General features: G+C 40.8%; 1 protein-coding gene across 2 annotated transcripts; it reads left to right on the plus strand.

The window, feature by feature from the left end:
- The first annotated feature begins 536 nt into the window (after positions 1–536).
- LOC122053652 (ethylene-responsive transcription factor-like protein At4g13040) lies at positions 537–8,050 on the plus strand. 2 transcript variants are annotated; one of them, XM_042615662.1, is made up of 7 exons: positions 537–779; positions 2,308–2,364; positions 2,848–2,978; positions 6,134–6,218; positions 6,651–6,831; positions 7,443–7,564; positions 7,658–8,050. In XM_042615662.1, exons 2-7 carry the CDS (start codon positions 2,322–2,324, stop codon positions 7,801–7,803), a joined length of 708 nt encoding a protein of 235 aa, XP_042471596.1. In that variant the 5' UTR covers positions 537–779; positions 2,308–2,321; the 3' UTR covers positions 7,804–8,050. The 2 variants fall into 2 exon arrangements, with proteins under 2 accessions (XP_042471596.1, XP_042471592.1); XM_042615658.1 differs by having other exon boundaries at positions 2,311–2,364.
- Positions 8,051–23,891: the final 15,841 nt, after the last annotated feature.

Genomic DNA, 23,891 nt, shown 5'->3' on the forward strand with positions numbered 1-23,891 from the left:
TTTAAAATTTACTTATAAAATTTTGGGATTAAATTCCTTTTGAAAGATTTGGTTAAAAAAAATCAAGTTTTAAAATTTTCAGTATTTTTTAATTTTATCAAAAATAATTCATTATTTAAGAAATTAATTAAATTAATAATAGTTCATAAAAATGACGATTTATAAAAAGATGTCACTGTCCTACTTAGGTTAAAATTGTCCTAGATGTGAAAAAATAATATATTTTAAATTAAATTTGTATATATTTTATTTTATTAGTTTCTTAGAAGAATAAATTAATTTGGATGATTTTTTATTTTGGCAATTATTATATATATATATATATATATATATATATATATATATTCGAAATTCCAAAATTGGAGGGAGCAAAATGGTAACTAATGTCAGTTTGGTAACTCGATGAAAATCCGTACCGAATACGGGCCGGAATTTAACGCAGCCGGTTCGGTTAAGTCGCAAATGATTGGGGGCAAAAGCGTAATGTTGCAAGTTGGGAGAGGGGCGTGAACAAAGAGGCACACAAAGCGTACGTTGTTCTTCTCTCCCCATCCTTTCAGGCTTTGCTTTCAACCCCACGACACACAAACTAACACAACCCGAGATGAAGCGAATACACAAGAGTTGATCGAACCCAAGGCGAAGGCGAAGGCGACGGCGACGGCGACGGCGACGGCGACGAAAGGTGGTGGATGCGGCCCTGACTTCTCCCCGCCACCTCCTCGGCCTTCATCCTCCTCGCCTCCCCCTCCCTCCGCGACGGTGGCGGGCGCCGCCCGGTACGCGACCATCTCCTACCCTCCTTAATTCCACCTTGTGAAATTTCTTTTTCTATTCGCCTCTGGCGGTTTCGATGTTTGCTTCCGGGTTCGTACATGGCTTGTGGACTTGGGTGGAGGCGCTTCGGGTTGTTTGGTTGGTCGCCACCTTGGTGTCTGGTTTTGGTTGGAACTTGATTTATTTCGACGGGCGCTGGGGGGGATGGGATCATGCGTGAAATGGAGGTTGGGGATTTGGGTCGTCGGGGGTACTTCGTTGACTCTGCGGTCAGAGTTGCTGCTATTGGTGCGTGTTAGTGATTGGGGAGTACATGGATGACTGGAAACTTGTCTCGTGAGCGAAGCTTCAATTTTTGTTTCTTATTGGTTTTGGAGGTTGTAATCTGGCTACCATGTTATATTTTAGTTTCTTTGAAGCTGGCGTTCTCGGTAATCTAAAGTTCTCGATGACCAGTCCCTGTTCTAGGAGGGAAGGAGTCAAACCAATGCTAATTTTTGCACTTGTGAGACTATATTATCACTAGTGTAAGCAACTGAAGCGAGGCTCAGTCATGGTCATCAAATCTGCTCACTTTGATGGGTTTTCCTGACTCGTCTACATGTAGTTCTGTTAGAAGCAATATGCAAAAGTGCTTTACGTGGCTGCTGTTATATCATTCCAAAAGATTGTGAATTTCAAATTCTCTGGTTTTGTTTGCCTCTGTTCAGTTGCGACTGACGCTCACATCTTCACGCAACAAACTATTTAGAAGTACTATTCAAATCATGAGAACAAATTCATGTTGATCTAACTGAAGCACCAATGGGAAATGACGAAACCGCAGGAGAAGAGTTTTTCTCAATTCATGATCTCAAGATCTCTATTCCTCTGGATGATGATATTGGTTGCACGAGAATTGAAATTATAATGTCTCTGACTTGGTGGAAAACTAGTTTGTTCCTCATCAATCCTTGCAGGCCTTGATAGGAAGGAGATCAAAGCTGGACTTTATGTAATTATGCAACTATACTAATCAGATTGACAAAAGAAAAAAACACTTACCTAGGAGGCCTTTTAGGAAATTCTCTTCACCATCTTATTAGTTACTGGTCTTCATTTTTGTATTAAGCACCATTTGGGAGACAAAATATATAATAGGAAAGAGTTGAACAACTCATGATCGTCAGGATCTCTTTTCCTCAGATTACTGTATCATTTGAGGCTTTGAGCTGAGGACTGAGCTAATATAGGTCTCTGAATGATAGTCAAGCTAATTTATAACTCATGATAAGGAGAAGAAAGTTGGTAGAGACGTAAACTATGCAATTACACTTACTGAGACACAAAAAATGCTTAATCAGGTAGCTTTTCAAGGAGTTTTCTTCACTGGCCTTACAGTTACTGGTCTATTAGTTAACCAACTTTGAAGTAAATAAATATTATTGTATTGCTTTCTTTGGTGCAATTTTACTTTTCCATTATCTTTTATGATACTGTTGAAAAACATTCCCTTTTTTTTGTTTGTTAATTTGTCTTTATCATTGTTAGCAGAGTAATCAGCCATGGTTAGCATAAGGAGAAGAAGATATTTGGGGCTATGTTCCGGTAACCATCGTTTTCAATTTCTTCTTTGATTAGCTCAATGATTGCTAGTTATTATTTTGCTCCTCAGACTTATGAGTATAGCGAATTTATATGCATGGTAATTTTACCTTTATTTGTGGAGAAAGCTAATCTTCATATTTAATCAAAGTTCACCTTTTGAAAATCATGTTTATTTTATTTTTTAAATTTTGATCTTTTGAGAAATAATATTTTCTTTTCTTTTATCTTTGAAGCTTTTAATCGTTCTAGATGACTAGTATGCTATCACATTGGTGAGGGCATCTTATTACCTTCATTAAGTACTGAAATTAAAAATATTTATCATCAAAATGCATAATGGACAGGGTTGATTTGTTGTTTTGTCTTAGTGACATGAATCTCTTAGATCAATCTGAACTGGAAGTATTTTATTCAGTAACTAAATGAGCTTAGATGATGTACCAAACTTACAAATTCAGCATATATTTCTATTTTATAATGCAGGGAAAAGTTCCTTTCCTGTTTTGCTTCCTAAGCCAATGGATAATAATATTTCTGTGGATAATTCTAATCCACATGTGAATCTAAATAGTGTGCATCCCGTTCCTTCAGTCGATACTGGCCTTGGAAAGATGGTATGATCAATTTGTTGGATCTTTTCAGTTTGTTAGGTTCTACTTTCCCCCCTTATTTTTATTTCCATGCATAACCTGATTATGTGTTCATTTGTACCTTTTTGTCATGATTTAAACCTGACTATTGGACTTGGATGGAACTTCTACATTAATGAATTTTCTCTTATATATGATAATCTATGTTTGCTAATTTTCTATTTTCTTTGTTTTTATTATCCCTTGAGTAATTTTACTTTTGAACTGGTATGCAAAGTCATACTTATTTCTTTTATGGATCCTGCATTTAGTGTTGATTGATTGAACATCCCAATTTGTTTTATTTGGTGTTCAGTAAATATTTGTAATTTATGGCTGATAATATGCTTGCAACTAGCATAATTACATGCACACTAATTTTCTGAGTAGTAAAATAACTTGTAACTAGCTGTACATGTAGATAGGCTTTAACAAATGAATTTATCTTGGTAGATCCAATAAGGATGATCTAGCAAAGATTCATGATTTCGTAACAACAAAAGTGTCTCCTTTCTGACAGTAGCCTCGTTCTTTTTCTGTAACTAGCAAATGGCGTCTTGGTTTTATGTAGGTAAAGTTTGGGATTGCCCTTGATGTTTAACCTCTATCATTTTGTCCATGAATTTTTGAAAAGCCTCAGAATTCTTGGTGTCTTTATTTCAGTTTCAATTTAAAGTGAACTGGTCCCTGTAGTGTAAACTTTTTTGATTTAAGGCACAACCTAATAAGTGCCACTTGGATTAATTAGAAAATTAAATGTAACTTGAGGACCAAATTTAAGATTTTCTAAGATTAAATGACCAATGTATTGTGGGGGTCAAACATCAGCCTCCCAATCGTTGATCTGTTTTTTGTAATCTTATAAACTTTGGTTATCAATAGTTAATTTTCTTGTGAAGGTTATGGATGTATTATATCTATATACACCATTGATTCAAATATTTGAGCATTTCCTGAGAGTTTCAGATTAGAAAACTGAGTTAACCATGGCTGTGGTCATGCCTCATTCATTTCTAAAAAGAGTTGGTGTGAATGGCAGTGTGATAGAATGCACATTTAAAGACTAAAGCAAGACATCGAATGTGGTGTGGGGACATTTTAAAAAGAAAAAACTAAAGTAGGGCACACTCACACATCTAAAAGATGAAATGTCATATTGCTCTATGACAATTATTGGCTGAAGCAGTTTCAAAAAAGAAAATGTAGTTGAAGGATCTCAGGACCTATGGCAAGAAAAGAATACTGGTGTTCTTTAAAATCATAATTTGAATCACATTATTAGTCGGATTTAGAAAACAAGAAGTTTACCTTATGAGAAAGATTTGTGATTGCAAGAATTTTAAAAGCATGGAAGATTGGAAGCATGCATTCAAGTCATCGCAAGCGCATAGGCAGGTATGCAGACACATATGTGGTATGTAGTCCCATATGTGGTTCATGTTAGAAGTACTTCGAATTAATTATATTTGGAAAACTACACAATAGCATGTGCAATAAAATATTGAAATTTGCATCCATTATACTTTTATCGAAATAATCAACTAAACAATCCATAAAAAATAAAAAAAATTACAACTATTTCATACTATTTCAATATTCCAATCTAACCAATCTTTATAGACATAAATTGTGCATCTATCACATAACGTATCCATTTTATTAACCTAATATATAAAAATGCACAATATTAAAACACTTGACATGTACCGCTATAAGTGTTTTTTTTACTTTCATCACCAAGCCATAATTTTTCTTTGTGAAAAGTTTCAAAAGTATTGTTCCTCTAGTGAGATTAACTAACTAAATGACCCTTGCACTCTTAATCAAATTCCTCATCATGGACAGTCCTCACTATTTAGTTTTTTCATTATATTAAGGCAAATGCTAGTTTGCTAAGATCATCTTAATCAAATTCGTCATCATGGACAATCCTCACTATTTTTTTCCATTATATAAAAGCAAAATATTAGTTTGTTAAAATAATATTTTATGTGAATATGTGAATGTTTTTGATGAGTCAGTCTAATTTGAATGTAAATGTGCCCAGAATATTGTCGCCTAGACAATATATTCTACTCTAGATTGCTCACTTTTGGGACTGGAAATGAGATTTGTAATGAGATCTTTTACTGCATATGCATGTGTATTCTTAAGTGCTTTATTTTTTTGTTTCTGAAAACAATATGATTAAACAACAGTTCACTAAGAGATGTATTCTGACTAAAATATAGTTGGTGAAGTTTTGAGTCACATGCTCTATCTTCATCTTCAAGAATCTTGAGTTAAGAAATCAGACTATAGATGGTGCTTCTGATTTTGTTTCATAGGCTGAAGAACACCATAACAAAATTTTCACATGCAAATTGTGTGGTTGCCTCCTAAATTGATCTGACGATTATCTTAGTTGTTTATCAATCAAATTCAGCTTCTATATAACAGGGCTGTTCAGTACGAGCTAGCTTTAACTTTTTTTTATTTTTCAGAACATATCAGTCTTATAGTAAAAAATATTGGATGAGAATCAATCTTAAATTAACGGCATTACAACAACATAAGTGATAATATACCTAGATACACCACTGAAAAAAAAAGTAACAGAAATTGATTATATTCTTGTACATTCTTTGCTATATATATATATATATGTAACAGCAGATTATCTGTGCCATTTGGGGTTGTAGATACCTGTGATAGCATTGCCTCACTGGTATCATGTTAATATTTATCTTACTGCCTCATGTAATCTATTGATGGAAGTGACATTAATTTACTGAAAGGATATAACATAGGTGTTGAAATACATGTTAAAGGGAGTAGAAAGTGAGGAGAGGATAAAACTTACTTGGATGAAAGATATGAAGGGACTGAGCTGCAGAGGGAAAATGACACAAAAGATGTACATAAAAGGAGCTTTATATGTAATTTTACGATATTTTGTCTTCCTCCTGTTCATTTTACATCCAAGTAAACAGACCCTTAGTTCACATTTGAGAAGGCCTCTTGCTTAAATAGCTAAAGCTCCCCCACCTAAGTTCTTTAACATTTTGGGTTGGGTTATGTTCCATTTTGAGCTTTAGCATGGTAACAGAGTAGCAATGTTGGGCATGATATACATGTTAAATACTTATGCTATTTTGCAGGAAGACAAGTCTGCAGCATTTTTTAGATCCACGAATGCATTTGACTCAAGCATGTCAAAGGAGGAGCCAAATAATTACTATCCTGGTTAGCTCTTTCAAATATTCTAATTTTTAGTGTAGGCTATGAAAATAGGACTCTATGTATCAAGATTTAGCTTCGTTTTTTCCTCACTTGCATGGAATCATGTATTTGAAAACAGAAGATAAAATTGCATCGTCTCTGTACCTTCAAGTCATTTCTTTATTATTGATGCCAAAACATATGTATATGAGGAATAAAAAATGCCACTTGTTACCTAAGATAGAAAAAAGGAATTACATCCCCCTTTAGTGACTTAGCGTGCCTCACCATGATTGATATGTGTTGAAATGATGAGACTGGAAATGCATACTTTTGGGTGTCAAGGATTTATAAATTTCTCATGAAAGGTTTCGGCTTGCTATATATATATTAGTGTATAGATTCCTTTGATTGTGTACCTGAAGTGATATGCCCTTTCATTGCTCTTATTTTTAGGCAAAGAAATTAAACGCAGAAAGCGACATAGGAGAAAGCACTATGAAGACCAGGAGCCATGCATAATGAGAGGGGTATATTTTAAGAATATGAAATGGCAAGCAGCAATAAAAGTTGAGAAGAAACAAATTCACCTAGGAACAGTTGGATCTCAGGAAGAAGCTGCACGATTGTATGACAGGTATCAATCCATAAGATGCAGTCGTGAGCATGTTTTTCCATCTTCACCAGCAATGTCACACAATTAAGACAGAGCTTTAGAAGTTGTGGTTAGAATTTTTCTGTATCGCTACCTCAACTCTTAACAGGCATAGGCTTTGCATAATTATTCATTGAACTTTGACAGGAAAGAATCTGGGAACTAATTTAGATCAATATAACAATCTACAAGAAAAATAAAGAATATTGATAGGAATTAACTGATCCTAGCCTTTAATAAAGTTATATCATACTGAAATATTCCCTATACTTTAGACTGATACTAGTTGCGAATGTAACAACATAAAGGTAGATGAAAATCTGCAGTAAAAAAAGTTCAGTTGTGAATTGATACATGCAAGTTCTACATTCTCAAGTAACTTCAGTTGGCTGCTGAAAAATGGCATGGTACCATGTAAATGTCAAAGGTGCTTTGGAGCAACATGAATTTTTTTTTTTTGACAGAACAGAATAAGAAAGTTTGTGTTGAAAGAATAAAACATTGAGTAGGTGCTATAATTTCTCTATCTTGGTCATGTTTCTCATAAAATTGGTGCCTTCTCTGTATCTTGATTCTTTGTTTTGGACATACAGAGCGGCTTTTATGTGCGGGAGAGAACCTAATTTTGAGCTCTCAGTGGAGGAAAAAGAAGAACTTAGACAATACAACTGGGATGAGTTTCTGGCCCTGACTCGCAGTGCAATTAACAACAAGAGTACATAAAATGAAGCTCATCTATATATTCATTTTTCATGCTCAACTAAATGTGATGCTGAACTGTTGATGTTAAATTGGTTTTGTTTACCAGAGCAGCAGAGAAAGTTCAGTGTAGGGAAGCAAAAAAAGTCAGAGACTAAAACCACATATAGCAACTGGGAGCACGAAAGAGCCACTCGTGCGTCATCTATGTCTGATGATGAAGACGATGATGTCGATGTCGATGTCGACCCTTAAGTCTGTCTCATAATTAACCAAGACCCGAGAAATCCAAAACAACAAGCTCCCATAGTTACAGAGTCGAGACTAGTTTCTATACGTGTATATATAGATGATAACCAGGTAATATTCTTGTTAATTTGCTTTGCAACTAAGGCCCCTATTAGGGCGATTTACTCTTTGAAGCATCAGTATCCTCAAATACGTTCTTGTTTGAGATACCATTTGTCAACATTTTTCAGAAAGTCTTTTTCTTACCGTGCAAGCTATTTTCTGTCAAATTTGTTTTACTGGAATCTGAAAAACTTGTGACACGAACGAATTTGTCATGGTCACGTGGTGCCGGTTATGCAATTGTGTTACTCTCTACTATTTATTTACTTTTTAATTTTTTTAATTAACATTGGATATCCAACTAGTGTGACAAAAGACGATTCACTTAGGGTCAAGATACGAGGGAGAACATGTTTAGATATGTTTAAGTTTTGATCTCAAAATTAATATCTCATGTTTTAATCACTGCACCACCCGAGCATATCTGGATATCTAACTCGTGCTTCAACTATTAATTGACATGGATTGAACCATCTAATCTAATTGTGTAATTCGGGTCTTATAACTTTAGTTTATATTATGTTCATGTAAATTGTAATAAATATATATAAAGAGAAATGATATCATAATGATGCTAGTAAGCATCTAAATTTGTTTAGGTAATATTATAATTCAATCTTAAGTAAAACTCTAAATGACATAAACATCAGTTAAAAAATACAATAACAAAAAACGACCAACAGATTTTAGATATATATAGATTAGAGTCTCAAATTTTTGTTTAAGCTCCTGATTATCTCAATCAGATTTTATTTTTAGGGTTTAAAAATTATGTTATAGTATTAAGTATATAAAAATTTTCAAAAAGAAATTTTTTTTTTAAGGTGCTCACAGGATTTAGTGCGACATATATATATATATATATATATATATATAATTTTGATATACTATGGATCTTAGGTCGTAAACTTGCGTACACCCTCGACTAGGGGCGCCTTAAATGCACTCGAGGCGCCTTGAGTCTAGGGTGCACACGGGTTCGTAGCTAAAATCATCATTTTTTAGTTGACACCAAATATCTAATTCTTTAAACCAATTAATCCATAATGACTGGCTCAACCCTATAAAAGTTTTCCACCGACCACTAAAGTAAATCAGGAAGCACTAATAGAGGTTCATCCAAATAACCAGTGTTCTTAGATCCACTTTTCACTAGAAGAAAAATCCTCATAACTCAGATTCAAACTTTATATCCTTAGTTATCGGCCTAACGTTTACCGTTGATATTTGATGTTTAACTTGAGATTTCAAAAGCTCAGATATGTTTTTAATTGACATCTTCACTATATATGATTTATTATCTTGCTATTTAATTAAGAATCTAGACTTTTTAATAACCAACTCTCAATTGATTTGGTGAACCCCAAAATTAAGTTTCATTAATGTCATTTTTTTCTTTTCATACTGCAAATAATTTCAAGGCTTATCAGCAATTTCAACTTCTTATCTTTCTCAAATGGCATACGCATTATTATCTGCATCACTTCTTTTCACCGCTTCAATTCTCATCGATTCTCAGCGTTCTCTCCTCCCATCTCCCTCTCTAATTTTTGCTATAACTTTCTCCTTTTATCCTTTTTAATTCGATAATGATGAGGGGTCCTACTAAAAATAAGTCAAAATAAGGAAGACCGACTGACATGAAAAACAAAGTCAAGAAGGGTATCTAAGTCGGCTAAGCAGGCCAGGTGCAGCCGAGCGAACTGGGTATGGCCGAGAGGACCGGTATGGCCGAGCGGATTGCGTATGGCCAAGCGAATGACGCCAGTTTAGGAGACAAGTAAGCCGGGTAATATTGCCCTCCGACATCAAAGGAAGCTAAGCAGCAGCTGGTCTCGCTAACCGGGCTCCGCATCCGGTCAAACGAGGATAACCGACGACCATCAAGAAGCAAGGAAAGAGATGAGCTGACAGACCCTAAGGACACTGCCGAGCGGGGGCAGCTCGGCCGAGTGGACTCCGGTCGGCTGCGCATGACCCCACTAAATATCTTGTCATATCCTTTTGAGAATTTGTGTCACTGACAGCAGAGCATGTCCAGCAAACAATCATACTTTAGAAGCTCTCAGGCTGTCACATCAGAGAATTGCATAGTTGTTTAAGGAATTATATCAAGGATACTTTTCGATTGTTCTTTTCTTAGGACGAAAATGTGTTTACACTTTGAGATGTGTGCACGAACACTACAATGACACTATAAAAGGGAGTTCCCATCTACAAGAGGAGGTATGCGCAACTTTATTTCCTACACACTTTCTCTACAGTTCTTCCTCCTTTGAGATCACCAGAGACTGACTTGAGCATTGGAGGGCCAATGCCAGAAACCCTTTCCTGGCCCGACACTGACGCTTTTGTGTTGCAAGACTACATCGAGTCTTCGCTTGATCAACCTTCTGGCCACATCCCCAACTCACCACCATCTCCATTTTTCGGAGAGGATTATATTTGGCACCGTCTGTGGGAACACCACTGTAGTCGAAGTGAGAAGATGGAAGACGCTAAACGATTCACCACAATGACGTTAACACCAGAAGAGTTGGACATGTTGATATAAGCATGAGCTGTGAAGATATTGGAACAGCAGCAGGCAATGGTCGGTCGCTAAGCGGACGAGCTCGCAGCATTGGCGATAGAACATCAAGACGAACATAGAGGTCGAGCCAAAAATCTTGCCGCTCGCAAGCCTAACAATAAGCCAACTGGTACATTCGGAGATGCACTGAATGCACGAGAGTGAAAGTTGTAGTAGTTGTTGTTTTGAAGCTCCTGGTCGAAGACCTTTATATAGGTCCATTATGGGAGCCTGGAACCCCTCCGAGCGTCTGGACCACACCAGTCGATTTGCCTCAGCCAGTCGACACGCTCCACCTCAGCTTCTGGATGAGTTTTCGGTCCGGGCGTTTGGACCAACTCCGGGAACCTGGATAGACTCCAAGCACTTGAACCGCCCGGGTGCCCATGGTACCCGCCCGGGCAAGCTGGTTCGAGCGCCCGGACCAACTCCAGGCGCCCATATCCCTTTCGGATGCCCCAACTCTCCTTTTCTTCAACAGTTTCTTCCCTGCAAAAAGGGTTAGTCCAAACAATAGAAAATATATTTACCATGCAAAACAGAGTTAACACAACATAATAAAATAAGAGTAGTAATTAGATCCTGTCTCCTCGAGACCAGGATCTAGTTAAGGTTTCAGCTTAGGTTTTCCAAATGGACCTAAGTTAGACTAACGCCTATAGTTCCCTCAACGGAGAACGTGTTCTCACTAGATCTCTCTTCCAGTTGCTTACCTTCACTTACCAACTACAGTCACTTGACTTGCCTTTGACCCACCAGGTCTTCCCGCCAATTGTCAGGTCCGCAAACCCAATTGGATTTTGATCAGTTGTCAGGTCTCGCAGACCCAACAGGACTTCCCGCCAGATATCGGGGCACGCTGACCTATCTAGAGTTCCCACCAGCTATCAGTGTTGGGATCGTTCGTACTCGGCTAGAGAGGGGGGTGTTAATAGCCGCCCCAAATTCTCGCGTTCTTCCTACAGTTAGGGTTAGTCGCAGCGGAAATACAAGGAAGAAACTAAGGAGAAGAAAAACAAACCGATGTAACGAGGTTCGGAGATGAACTCCTACTCCTCGGCGTGTCCGTAAGGTGGACGAAGCCTACCAATCCGTCGGTGGATGAGTCCCCGGAGAACCGGCTAAATATGAGCTCCTTATGGGTGGAGAAACCTCGCCACAACTACTTCTTGCAACAGCAAGATAAGGAGAACAAATACAAGAGAAACAAGAAGTAAATACACAGCAAATGTAAACAACCCTTGCCTTCTTGTCGACTGTTGAAGAAGCAACAGCTTCTCAGACGCCAACCACAGCAGCAGCTCAGTCGGAGTCCCAGCCGAAGGAAGAAGCTCACGCGAAGCTTGCGAAGAAGAGCTCAACAAAGCTCAAGCACCAGAGCAGCTCGAAGAAGAGGAAGAAGTAGCACAGAAGATGCCTCGTCTCCTTTATACCTGCGAAGAAGCAAGAAACTAGCCGTTGCGTTGCAACGGCTAGAACTCGATCGAGCTGGACCGATCAGCCTACCGATCGGTCCCCGGACCGATCGGTCGGAGACATTCGCGTACTCGTCGATGCGTGGACCGATCGGGACACTGGATCGGTCCACGACCGATCCTTCCTTTCCTTCGCGATGCTCGTCTACGTCGGTCCACGACCGTCGGGCATCTTTGATCGATGCGTGGACCGATCGTCAGTCCTTCTTTTTCGCCTCTGTTTTCTTACTGATCGGTCACGATCTCAATCAGAATCTGATTTGATGCTCGATCGGTCACCGACCGATCCAGAGAAGACTGGATCGATGTCGGTGACCGATCCGGAGCTTGGATTTTGCCCAAACCAAGTCCCAAGACTTCAAACCAATATCCGGTCAACCTTGACCTATTGGTACTTCATCCCTAGCATCGGTCACTCCCTTGACCTGCTAGAACTCCCGCCAAGTGTCGGTCAATCCCTTTGACCTACTTGGACTTTCCTCGTCACGATGTCCGATCATCCACGATCCATCTGGATTTTCCCTGCCCTGGATTCACTCACCGGGACTTTCCACACTACCTAACATCCAGTTAGGACTTTCTCATTGCCTAACATCCCAGTTAGGACTTTTCCTTGCTGGCTTCACTCACGGGACTTTCCAACCGCCTAACATCCAGTTAGGACTTTGCTTGGCTTCACTCACGGGACTTTCCAACCGCCTAACATCCCTTAGGACTTTCCCACCTGGCTTCACTCACGGGACTTTCACCTGCCTAACATCACGACTTTCCACTTCCCAGCTTCACTCACGGGACTTTCAACCGCCTAACATCCATTAGGACTTTCCCACGCCTCCACTCACTGGGACTTTTCCGTGCCAAGTCTCCATACTTGGACTTTTCGTGTGCCAAGCTCCTGCTTGGACTTTTCCAGCCAAGTCTCCATACTTGGACTTTTCAATGCCAAGCTCCTGCTTGGACTTTTCGCGTGCCGAAGCCCCCTGGACCCATTGGTCAACCGGTCAACCTTGACCTAAGGTTGCACCTACAATCTCGAACACCTATTCTTGTCATATATCAAGAATAGAACTCTCTGAGTGTCAAACATCAACATGCAACACAACTAGGTCAACCTTGACCTAAGGTTGCAACAATCTTCCCAAGTCAAACATCAAAATACAACTCGAGTCAAGTCAACTCGAGTCGGGTCAACCAGTCAACCTTGACCTAATGTTGCACCAACAATCTCCCCTTTTGATGTTTGACAAACCATAATCAAGTTAGGTTAACCCGATAACCTAACTTAGGTTTTCCAACCATCTTCCAATGTCCAATGTTCTTTCCTTGAACATTCTCTAGACATTCTCCCCTTAGGTTAACCTGATAACCTAACTTGGGTTCTCTAATAATTCTCCCCCTTTTTGACACACATCAAAAAGTATTCCAATGTTCTTCCTCGAACATTCCTTGACAATCTTCCCCTAGCTTAGGTTAAACCGATAACCTAACTTGGGTTCTCCAATAATTCTCCAATGAACACTCTCCCCTTTTTGACACACATCAAAAAGAATAAGGAGGGTATCAAGGTCAAGAGTTTCTTCCTAATGAAAGTCCCATACCTTTCATTGAAACTCTTATTTTCCCTTTGATACTAAGCTCAACAATCCACTTAGTGATAATCCCATATCACTAATCCTCAAGGAGTAAAAACTCCCCCTAAAAGTCAACTCCCCTTGACTAATAGTTAAAACTCCCCCTAAAGGCCAACTCCCCCTTGACCATTGCACCAACAATGTCTTGGAGAGTTTCAAACCTTTAGAAATCTAAAAACCAACTTTCAGCCGAAATTTCAGACATGCAGTCGAATTTCAGCACATTGGCACGCTATCAGACCTCACTGGATCGGTCACCAGACCGATCCACAGCCCTCTGGATCGGTCCAGTGACCGATCCAGCCCTCCCTGGATCGGTCCAGCGACCGATCCAGACACTGATCACAGGGATTTCTGATTTTTCCTCTCCCGAAATTCAGAAACCCCTAATAAATTCCAGAAAATTCGAAAAATTGTGAAATTTTGAGGATACATTCCTCATATCATACACTATCATGGAAAAATAATTTTCTATGGAAATAACTTCCATTTTCAAATCTTGATACAAAATTCAAAAACTTTGAAATAGTTCAAAGTTAAGTCAACTTTGTATCACAATGTTCAATGATGAATGCTATCACTAGGAAAGCTTCATCAAGGTTTTTCAAAACAATTTTGAAATGATTTCAAACCCTTTAATTTGGGACCACAATCTTAGGGCTATATGTACATGACTTGTACACAAGCTTTCCCTATGATCCCCCATATCTTGAATTAGGCTCATCTAGGTACAAGAGCTATACACCTTGATCCTAATTCATGATCCTAATATCTCACACACATCTAGAGTGTATCAAGCACATCCATGTCAATTTTGATGTGAGATATGGGTTTAGGTATCTTAGGCTAAGGTCTCATGCATTTTCTAAACACAAATTTGATCTCAATATCAAAATGTGTTTTTCATCCTTAAATCAATTCAATTGATTATTAATGCAAGAGATGATGACATGGCATAAATGATATCATAAATGGAAAACATGTGCCAATGTCATGATGTCATGGCATAAAGTATGAAAACTTAAATAGAGCATGACATATAAACTAGCCTAAGCACTATCATGACATTTCAAATGATGATAAAACTAAACATGATGTCATGACATGTCATATGGCAAACAACCATGGTAAGTTAACACAAATAAAATACCTAGATTACCTATCTAAGTATCCTTAATCACTTAGTTAACTTAAATTCTAATCCTAGATTGCCCAAAGTGCTCCAAGAAAATGTTAAAACCCAAATTGGCATTTCTTGATCTCTTGTTTGATTTATACCATTTTAAAAATTTTACAAGAGTAGCACTTCTAAATTAAGGCCCGGATTGCCTTGATTACCTAAGAGAATATCAAAAATCCCAATTTGATATTTCTCTAGGTTTTCACATTGTGTCAATTTAAAGTAAGATTAATATATTCTCACTTTGGCACACTTTACTCTTCCAAGGAGTGAATGATAAAGATTATTCCATTTCATTTTCAAAGGTTCCCAAAAACCTTGAAAATGCTCCTTGAGTGTCAATTTCCTCAAAGTTGGGTTAACTACCCTTCTTATTGGAGTTGACACTCTCTAACCCATCTATGGGGTAGAGAAAATGCTCCTAGGAACCCAATACCTACTTGAGCTCATTGGGTTCACTAAAAATTCACTAGGGATGACTTCCCTAGCAACCCTCCTAATGACCCTCTTAGGCTTTAAAGCCTTAGTCATTTGGGACTCATCAAGATCAACTCTAGGGGTGACTCCCCTTGTGACCTTGGTGATGGTCTTCCTAGCCCTAGATTTTGTTCCATAATCGAATGGAACATTATGATAAGTGGGCTTGACCACTTGGGACTTAGGTTTGTGACCCAAACCTTTCTTGTCCTTGGGCTTTGAGATTTGACCCTTAGACCCTAGAGTTGACTTCTCTAAATTCTTTAGGGCCTTTTCTAGAGTGTTAAGTCTTGACCTTAAGACTTGATTTTCTTTCTCTAAAACCTCAAGTTTTAATTTATCATTCTTTCTTGAGGTGTTCCTAGGCATATGTCTAGTTGTCTTGGGGTTTCTACCTAGGTTCTCCTTAGCCTTAGATGAGTTAATCCTAGGGTTGGCCTTCCTGGTATTGTTCTTATCTAAGCTAAGATGTTTAGCACCTAAGCACACATGTTGATTTCTATGATTATCATGCTTATCATTCTTGACAATTGCAATAAGACTACTAGCATGTATCTTATTAGAAGTGCAAGAATGAACCTTAGAGGATACCTTAGGGTTTGCCTTCGCTCCCCCTTTACACGTGCTTGGTCTTTTGTCCTTGTGAGATTGCCTCCCCCTTGGACATTGACTCCTATAGTGTCCCCGTTGCTTGCATTGGAAACACACCACGTGCTCCTTGCCCTTGCGTTTTGGGACTCCAACTTCCTTGATCTTTGGCGCCGGTGGAGTCTTCTTAGTTTTCTTTGGACATTTACTCTTGTAATGTCCAAATTCCCTACACTCAAAACACATTATATGCAATTTACTTGAACTTAAAGTGTTTGAGTTACCTAGGGTTGAGGATGGATGGATGCTCTCTTCTTCATCCCTCCCGGAGGTAGAAGCTTCTTCTTCGTGCTCCGATCTTGAAGAAGAACTCTCCTCCTCTTCTTCCTTGGATGTTGAGTAGCCCTCAACTCCCAATTCGCTTCCTCCATGATGTGAGCTACTTGGCTCACTAGGCTCCTTTTCATGGAGTTTTGCCAAATTGTTCCATAATTCCTTGGCGTTGTTGTACCTATCTATCTTGCACAAAACATTATTAGGTAAAGCAAATTCAATAATTTTTGTTACCTCGTCATTGATTTCGGATTGTCGGATTTGCTCTTTCGTCCACTCCTTCTTCTTGATAGGTTTTCCTTCCTCATCCATCGGAGGGGAAAACCCTTCTTGTACACAAAACCAATTTAACATATTAGTCCTAAGAAAATACATCATCCTTACCTTCCAATATGTGAAGTTGTCGTGAGACTCGTAGAAGGGTTGAATCGTGACATCTTCTCCATAGAGATCCATCTCTAGCCCGTGCTCCCCCGGGTGTTGATCCGTCGAAGAGCGGCCTCGCTCTGATACCACTTGTTGGGATCGTTCGTACTCGGCTAGAGAGGGGGGGTGTGAATAGCCGCCCCAAATTCTCGCGTTCTTCCTACAGTTAGGGTTAGTCGCAGCGGAAATACAAGGAAGAAACTAAGGAGAAGAAAAACAAACCGATGTAACGAGGTTCGGAGATGAACTCCTACTCCTCGGCGTGTCCGTAAGGTGGACGAAGCCTACCAATCCGTCGGTGGATGAGTCCCCGGAGAACCGGCTAAATATGAGCTCCTTATGGGTGGAGAAACCTCGCCACAACTACTTCTTGCAACAGCAAGATAAGGAGTACAAATACAAGAGAAGCAAGAAGTAAATACACAGCAAATGTAAACAACCCTTGCCTTCTTGTCGACTGTTGAAGAAGCAACAGCTTCTCAGACGCCAACCCATAATATCGTCGGTAGAAGGAAGAAGCTCTCGCGAAGCTTTCGAAGAAGAGCTCAACAAAGCTCAAGCACCAGCAGACTAGTAGAAGAGAAGAGGAAGAAGAAGTCGCACGAAGATGCCCTCGTCTCCTTTATACCTGCGAAGAGACAGCGAAGAAACTAGCCGTTGCGTTGCAGCAGCTAGAACCTCTGATCGATGCGTGGACCGATAAATGCGATCGGTCCCGAACCGATCGGTCGATCTGCGAACGATTACATGCGTGCTACGTCGATGCGTGGACGATCCTGGATCGGTCCACGATCCCTTCCTTCCTTCGCGATGCTGCGTCTCGATCGGTCCACGGGCCGTCGGGACATCAGATCGATGCGTGGACCGATCGGTACTCTTCGCCTCTGTTTTCTTGCGATCGGTCACGGACCGATCGATAAGGAAAGCTTAGACCGTGATATCGATGGTCACGGGCCGATCGAGAAAAAGTATCCTTTGGATCGATGCGGTGCCGATCCGAGCAATTTTGCCCAAACCAAGTCCCAAGACTTCAAACCAATATCCGGTCAACCTTGACCTATTGGTACTTCATCCTAGCATCTGGTCACTCCTGACCTGCTAGAACTCCACGCCAAGTGTCCGGTCAATCCCTTTGACCTACTTGGACTTTCTCAACACGGATGTCCGATCATCCACGATCCATCTGGATTTTCCTGCACTGGATTCACTCACGGGACTTTCCACACTACCTAACATCCCGTTAGGACTTTCTCATTACCTAACATCCATTAGGTTTCACTGCCCGGCTTCACTCACGGGACTTTCAATGCTAACATCCAGTTAGGACTTTCCCCTGCGGCTTCACTCACGGGACTTTCCAACCGCCTAACATCCATTAGGACTTTCCACTTCCCAGCTTCACTCACGGGACTTTCAACCGCCTAACATCCAGTTAGGACTTTCCCCTTCACCCACTGGGACTTTTCCGTGCCAAGTCTCCATACTTGGACTTTCGTGTGCCAAGCTCCTGCTTGGACTTTTCAGCAAGTCTCCATACTTGGACTTTTCCAATGCCAAGCTCCCTGCTTGGACTTTTCGCGTGCCAAGCTCCCTGCTTGGACTTTTCCCGAATCAGGTCAACCAGGTCAACCTTGACCTAAGGTTGCACCTACAATCTCCCGAACACCTATTCTTGTCATATATCAAGAATAGAACTCTCTCACGAGTGTCAAACATCAACATGCAACACAACTAGGTCAACCTTGACCTAAGGTTGCACCGACAATCTTCCCAAGTCAAACATCAAAATACAACTCGAGTCAAGTCAACTCGAGTCGGGTCAACCAGGTCAACCTTGACCTAAGGTTGCACCAACAATCAGGTCCCATGGACCTAGCTAGATTTTAGCCTAGTGTCAGGTCCTTCAGACTCGTCTACTCCTGCACACTCGGTAGAAAGGTTAAACAACAAAACACTCTAACTTTAAATCCATTATCATTCATCAAAATCTGAGTTAGATCATTAGTACAAATTGCACCAACACCCTGATCATCAAAGTAGTAATCGCTAACTATAATATTCACTATATTTTTATAGATACTGGTAGCTCGGTGAATATTATCTTCAAAAAGGAATTCGATCAGCTGCAAATCAACCGAAGCGAGTTACAGCCCATGACGACTCACTTATATGGGTTCACCGGCAACGATGTATTGCCGATCGGCCAAGCTCAGTTTGTCATATCCCTTGGGGAACAACCACTCAAGAGGCCAAGGACAATGAATTCATTGTGGTAGACGCTCCGTCCGCCTACAACGTCATACTCACTCGACCGATGCTGAATGAATCTTGGACAGTCGTCTCCACATTTTGTTAAAGGATTAAGTTCCCCATCAAGAGTTCAGTCGATGAAGTAAAGGGCGATCAGCTAGCCGCTCGGCGATACTACATCAAAATAGTCAAAATCGAGTCGAAAGCCGCTCAAAAGGCCTAGTGGCTAGAGGTAAACACAATCTTGGAGGAGCCTCCCTTGCTGGTCTATGAAGAAAAGGAGAAGGTTTGAGTTCATCCTAGCCGATCGGAGGCTACTACTTTCATATCCGCCGACCTAACTATAGAAAAGGAGAAGTTAATTGTTTGTCTTAGGCAAAATCATGATGTATCCTTGTGGACAACGCACGAGCTCCCGAGTATTTCATTGGCCATAGCGTAGTACGAACTACATGTCTGACCGGATACCAGGCTAGTGAAAAAAAAAGAAAAGAGACTTTAACTCGGAGCAAAATCAGATCATCCAGGTTAAAGTAGAAAAACTACTGGAAGTCGACCACATATGCGAAGTACAATTCTCTAGCTGGCTAGCTAATGTGATGTTAGTCTCCAAGTCAGGCAATAAATGGTGGCTTTGCATTGACTTCCGAGATTTGAACAAGGCCTACCCAAAGGATTACTACCCGTTGTCGTGCATTGATCAGATGATAGACTCGACGATGAGCTGTGACTAATTTACATGCTAAACACGTACCAGGGCTACCACCAAGTACCACTCGCCAAAGAGGATCAAGAGAAGGATAGCTTCATAATGGCTGACGATACCTTCTGCTATAATGTGATGTTGTTTGGACTGAAGAAGGCTGGAGCTACCTACTAGAGATTAATGAAAAAGGTATTCCGAAGGCAGATCGACCGGAACATAGAAGTATACGACGATGACATTCTAATAAAATCCCTCCGAACCACTGATATTTGTGCAGATATCGAGGAGACTTGCAGAACGCTGAGAAGGTACGGAATCAAGCTCAATCCAAGTAAGTATCTGTTCGAAGCAAGGATCAGACACTTCCTCAGTTACATAGTGACAGGGTAGGGGATCAAAGCGAATCCAAGCAAAGTAAAAGTGCTCTAAGACATGTCACCTCCACTCAACCTGAAGGAAGCTCAGCCGTTGACTGAATGGATTACCGCCCTATCAAGGTTCATATCTAAGTCCTTCGATCGGAGTCATCCTTTCTTCAAGGTTCTGCGTCGATCAACGAAATTCCAATGGGACGTCGAGTGCGACAAGGTACTGGAGGAGCTCAAGGACTATTTAACCTCCTTACCTGTACTAACAAAGCCCATTGCTGGCAAGCCGCTCTGGATATACTTGTCGTTAATAGAGCAAGAGGTTGACTCGGCGTTGGTGCGACAAAACTGTACTGAACAGCAGTCGGTGTATTTTTTAAGTCATATATTGAAAGATGCTGAGTGTCGCTACACTTGTCTCGAGAAGCTAGCATAAGGGCTAGTCCTCACCGCTCGAAGGTTAGGCCTCTATTTTTTGTTGCATCTAATAATTGTGTTAACTAATAGCACTCTAGGGTGGGTCCTCCTTAATCCCAAAGCATCCAGTCGACTAATCAAGTGGACCATAAAGTTAAACAAATTTGACATCCAATACCAACCCTAATTGGTAATCAAGGTGCAAGCCTTAGCTGATTTTGTAACTAAAGGGTAGAACGTCGAGCCAAAAGTAACTTGGAAGGTCTATGTAGATGAGTTGTCCACTCGGCAAGGTAGCGGCATGGGTATACTGCTGATATCACCATGTGAGGATCGAATGCAGTTGTTCATTCGGTTAGATCATAGAGCCATGAATAATGAGGCAAAATATGAAGTATTGATTATTGGTCTGTAAGCAACAAGACATGTGGGAGCCACCCATGCCCTCATCCACTCAGACTCTCAGCCGGTGGTGCAACAGCTCTTGAGGACTTTTGAAATCAACAATGTCAGGCTCAGGCTGTATGTAGAGGCTTTTGATAAATTAAAGGTTGGATTTCAGGAAGTTGCTATTCAAAAACCCCTTGAGTGGAGAATCAATATGCAGGAGAACAGGCAAAATTAGTAAGTTTCTTAACCTCGGTGGTGCTGGATAAGCCAATTGAGCAGGTTATGCTGGTAGCTCACATCGATAAGCCAACCGAAGGAGGAGCTTCAAGTGACTGGAGGACACTTTTGATCGAGTTCCTCCGAGCAAGTAATACGCCGGTCGACCGGGAGCAAGCTCGGCTATTAAAAAAGAAAGCTGGACTATTCACCCTAATTGGAGACCACCTATACAAGAGTCTACTCAATACCTCTACTCAAGTGTGTTAGATAGGAGGACATTCAGTACATCTTGTAAGAAGTTCATCAAGGTTCTTGTGGAAATCATCCAGGCGGCCGATCGTTGGCAAGTAAAATCCTATTGGCAGGATATTTCTGGCCTACTCTGCAAGCCAGCACTGCGCAAATAATAGCGACTTGTCCATCTTGTCAAAAATATCAAAACATACCATGTAGACTATGGAAGAGCTGAAGGCATCGTGGTATCTTGTCCGTTCAACCAATGAGGCATGGACATTATAGGATCGTTCCCAATGGTGACTAAACAAAAGAAATTTCTCCTTATAGCGGTAGACTACTTCTCCAAATGGGTGAAGGCTAAACCGCTAGCCAAGATAACTGAGCTGATTGTTATAAAGTTTCTGTGGCAAAATATCATTTGTCGGTTCAACGTTTCCCATAAATTCGTCTCCGACAATGGAAGACAATTTCAAGGGTGGAGGCTCAAAGAGTGGTGCACCAGCTATGGCATTACCTAGGCTTTCACTTCAGTGGTTTATCCCCAAAGCAATGGCCAAGCGGAGGTCACCAATAGAGAAATCCTCTGAGGGCTCAGCACTCGGCTCAACCACATCGGAGGAAGCTGGACGAATGAGTTGTTGAACGTGCTGTGGGCCTACTGAACCACACCCCGAGAAGCGACCGGGTAACCCCGTTCCACTTAGTGTATAGAGGAGAAGTTGTGGTGTCTGTCAAGATGGGAGTTGAGTCTGACCAGGTGCATCTCTACGACGAAGATAATTTTGAGCAGCGCCGCATTGAGCTAAATTTAATAGATGAAATTAGAAACAAGGCAGCTTCATGGATGATGGTATACCGACAAAGGATGAAACATAACTACAACAGACGAGTGATTCTCATATCATTCCAAGTCAACGACTTAGTCTGGAAAAGAGTCAAGCCGGTCAGCGACGTCAGTAAACTGGAGGCTCCATGGGGAGGATCCTACAAAGTGATTCAGAAGCTCATCTCGAGGTCTTATTGTTTACAAGATGAACTAGAGAGAAACTTAGAGCGGCCTTGGAGCGTAAACCATCTACAGCCCTATCGAGTTGGGTAGTAAGTTCATGACTAAAATTATGTAACCCGTAAAAATGTTCATCCTATGAATGCATGAAGTTTTGAATGAAAAATTACCAAGTGTCAAAGACTCTCGACCCGATCGGGCAAGTTATATCGAGTGTTGCTCTCGTGCATGAAGATAATTAGCCACGAGTGTAGATCGGGCGAGTTATAAGTGAGCGTTGCTCTTGCGCCTGAAGATAATTAGCTAAGGGGTCTAGATCGAGCGTGTCAAAGACTCTCGACTCGATCGGACGAGTTATAAACGAGCATTGCTCTCATGCCTGAAGATAATTAACCATGGGCCTAGACCGGGCGTGTCAAAGACTCTTGGCCCGATCGAACGAATATAAGTGAGTGTTACTCTCGTGCCCTAAGATAATTAGCCATGGGTCTAGACCGGTCATGTCAAAGACTCTTGACCCGATCGGGTGAGTTATAAATGAGCGTTGCTCTCGCGCCCAAAGATAGTTAGCCACGAGTCCAGATTGGGTGTGTCAAAGCCTCTCAACCCAATCGGCAAGTTATAAGCAAGTGTTACTCTCGTTCTTAAGGATAATTAGCCACGGATCAAGACCGAGCGTGCCAAAGACTCTTGACCCGATCAGGTAAGTTATAAGCGAATGTTGCTCTTGCGCCCGAAGATAATTAGTCACGAGTCCAGACCGAGCATGTCAAAGACTCTCGACCCGAATGAGCTAGTTATGAGCGAGGGTTGCTCTTGCGCCTGAACATAATTAGCCACGGGATCCAGATCGGGTGTGTCAAAGACTCTCAACTCGATCGGTCGAGTTATAAACGAGTGTTGCTCTCGTACCTGAAGATAATTTACCATGAGGTCCAGACCGGACGTGTCAAAGACTCTCGATCCAATCGGACGAGTTATAAGTGAGCGGAGCTCTCACGATTCCAGACTCACGAACCGGTCGACCGTGTTATAAGCGAGTGAAGTCCTCACGCCGAGTGTCGGAGACTCTCGACCCGAGCGGTCGAGTTATAAGTAAGTAGGCTCTCGTTCAGCCGTGGTGAAGGGGAGGGTGGCCCCAACGTTACGCGTCGAAGGCTCGTAGGTCGTTCGGCCAAAGTTGAGGGATTGTAGGATTCCATAGAAAATAACTTTATAGCATCGAACGGGAGCATAGAGATTCATACTTAGAAGATTTTTGGGGTGGAGGACTCTAAGGAGCAGAATAGAAAGACATTAATTCATACTTACAAAATTTTTATAAACTACACTTAACGATACAAGAAAAGACAGAAAGACTTGAAGAAGAAACTATGCTAAGTAATCAAGGATGTCATCCGGAACCGACTCGGTGATCTACTCCTTCTTTATAATGGTGCTTGGCATATCAAGGGAGAGGTAACCTGTTGGTGCGGTTAGCACTAACGGTCTAACTCAGTTTTGATCAATGACAAAGTAAGTTAAGTTAGTTTCATATTGATCTAACACTTCTACAAAGTGTACATGATAAGCCTAGATGGATCGACGGGTTGACCTGATGTTTGGCATGAAGTCCAACTAGGTCGACGGGCTGACCGGATAGCTGGCACGAAGTCCAGAAGGGTCAATGGGATGACCTGACGTTTGGCACGAAGTCTAGCTAGGTCAAAGAGCCGAC

This window comes from Zingiber officinale, chromosome 1B (genome assembly GCF_018446385.1).
Source record: "Zingiber officinale cultivar Zhangliang chromosome 1B, Zo_v1.1, whole genome shotgun sequence".
NCBI classification, from domain to species: domain Eukaryota; kingdom Viridiplantae; phylum Streptophyta; class Magnoliopsida; order Zingiberales; family Zingiberaceae; genus Zingiber; species Zingiber officinale.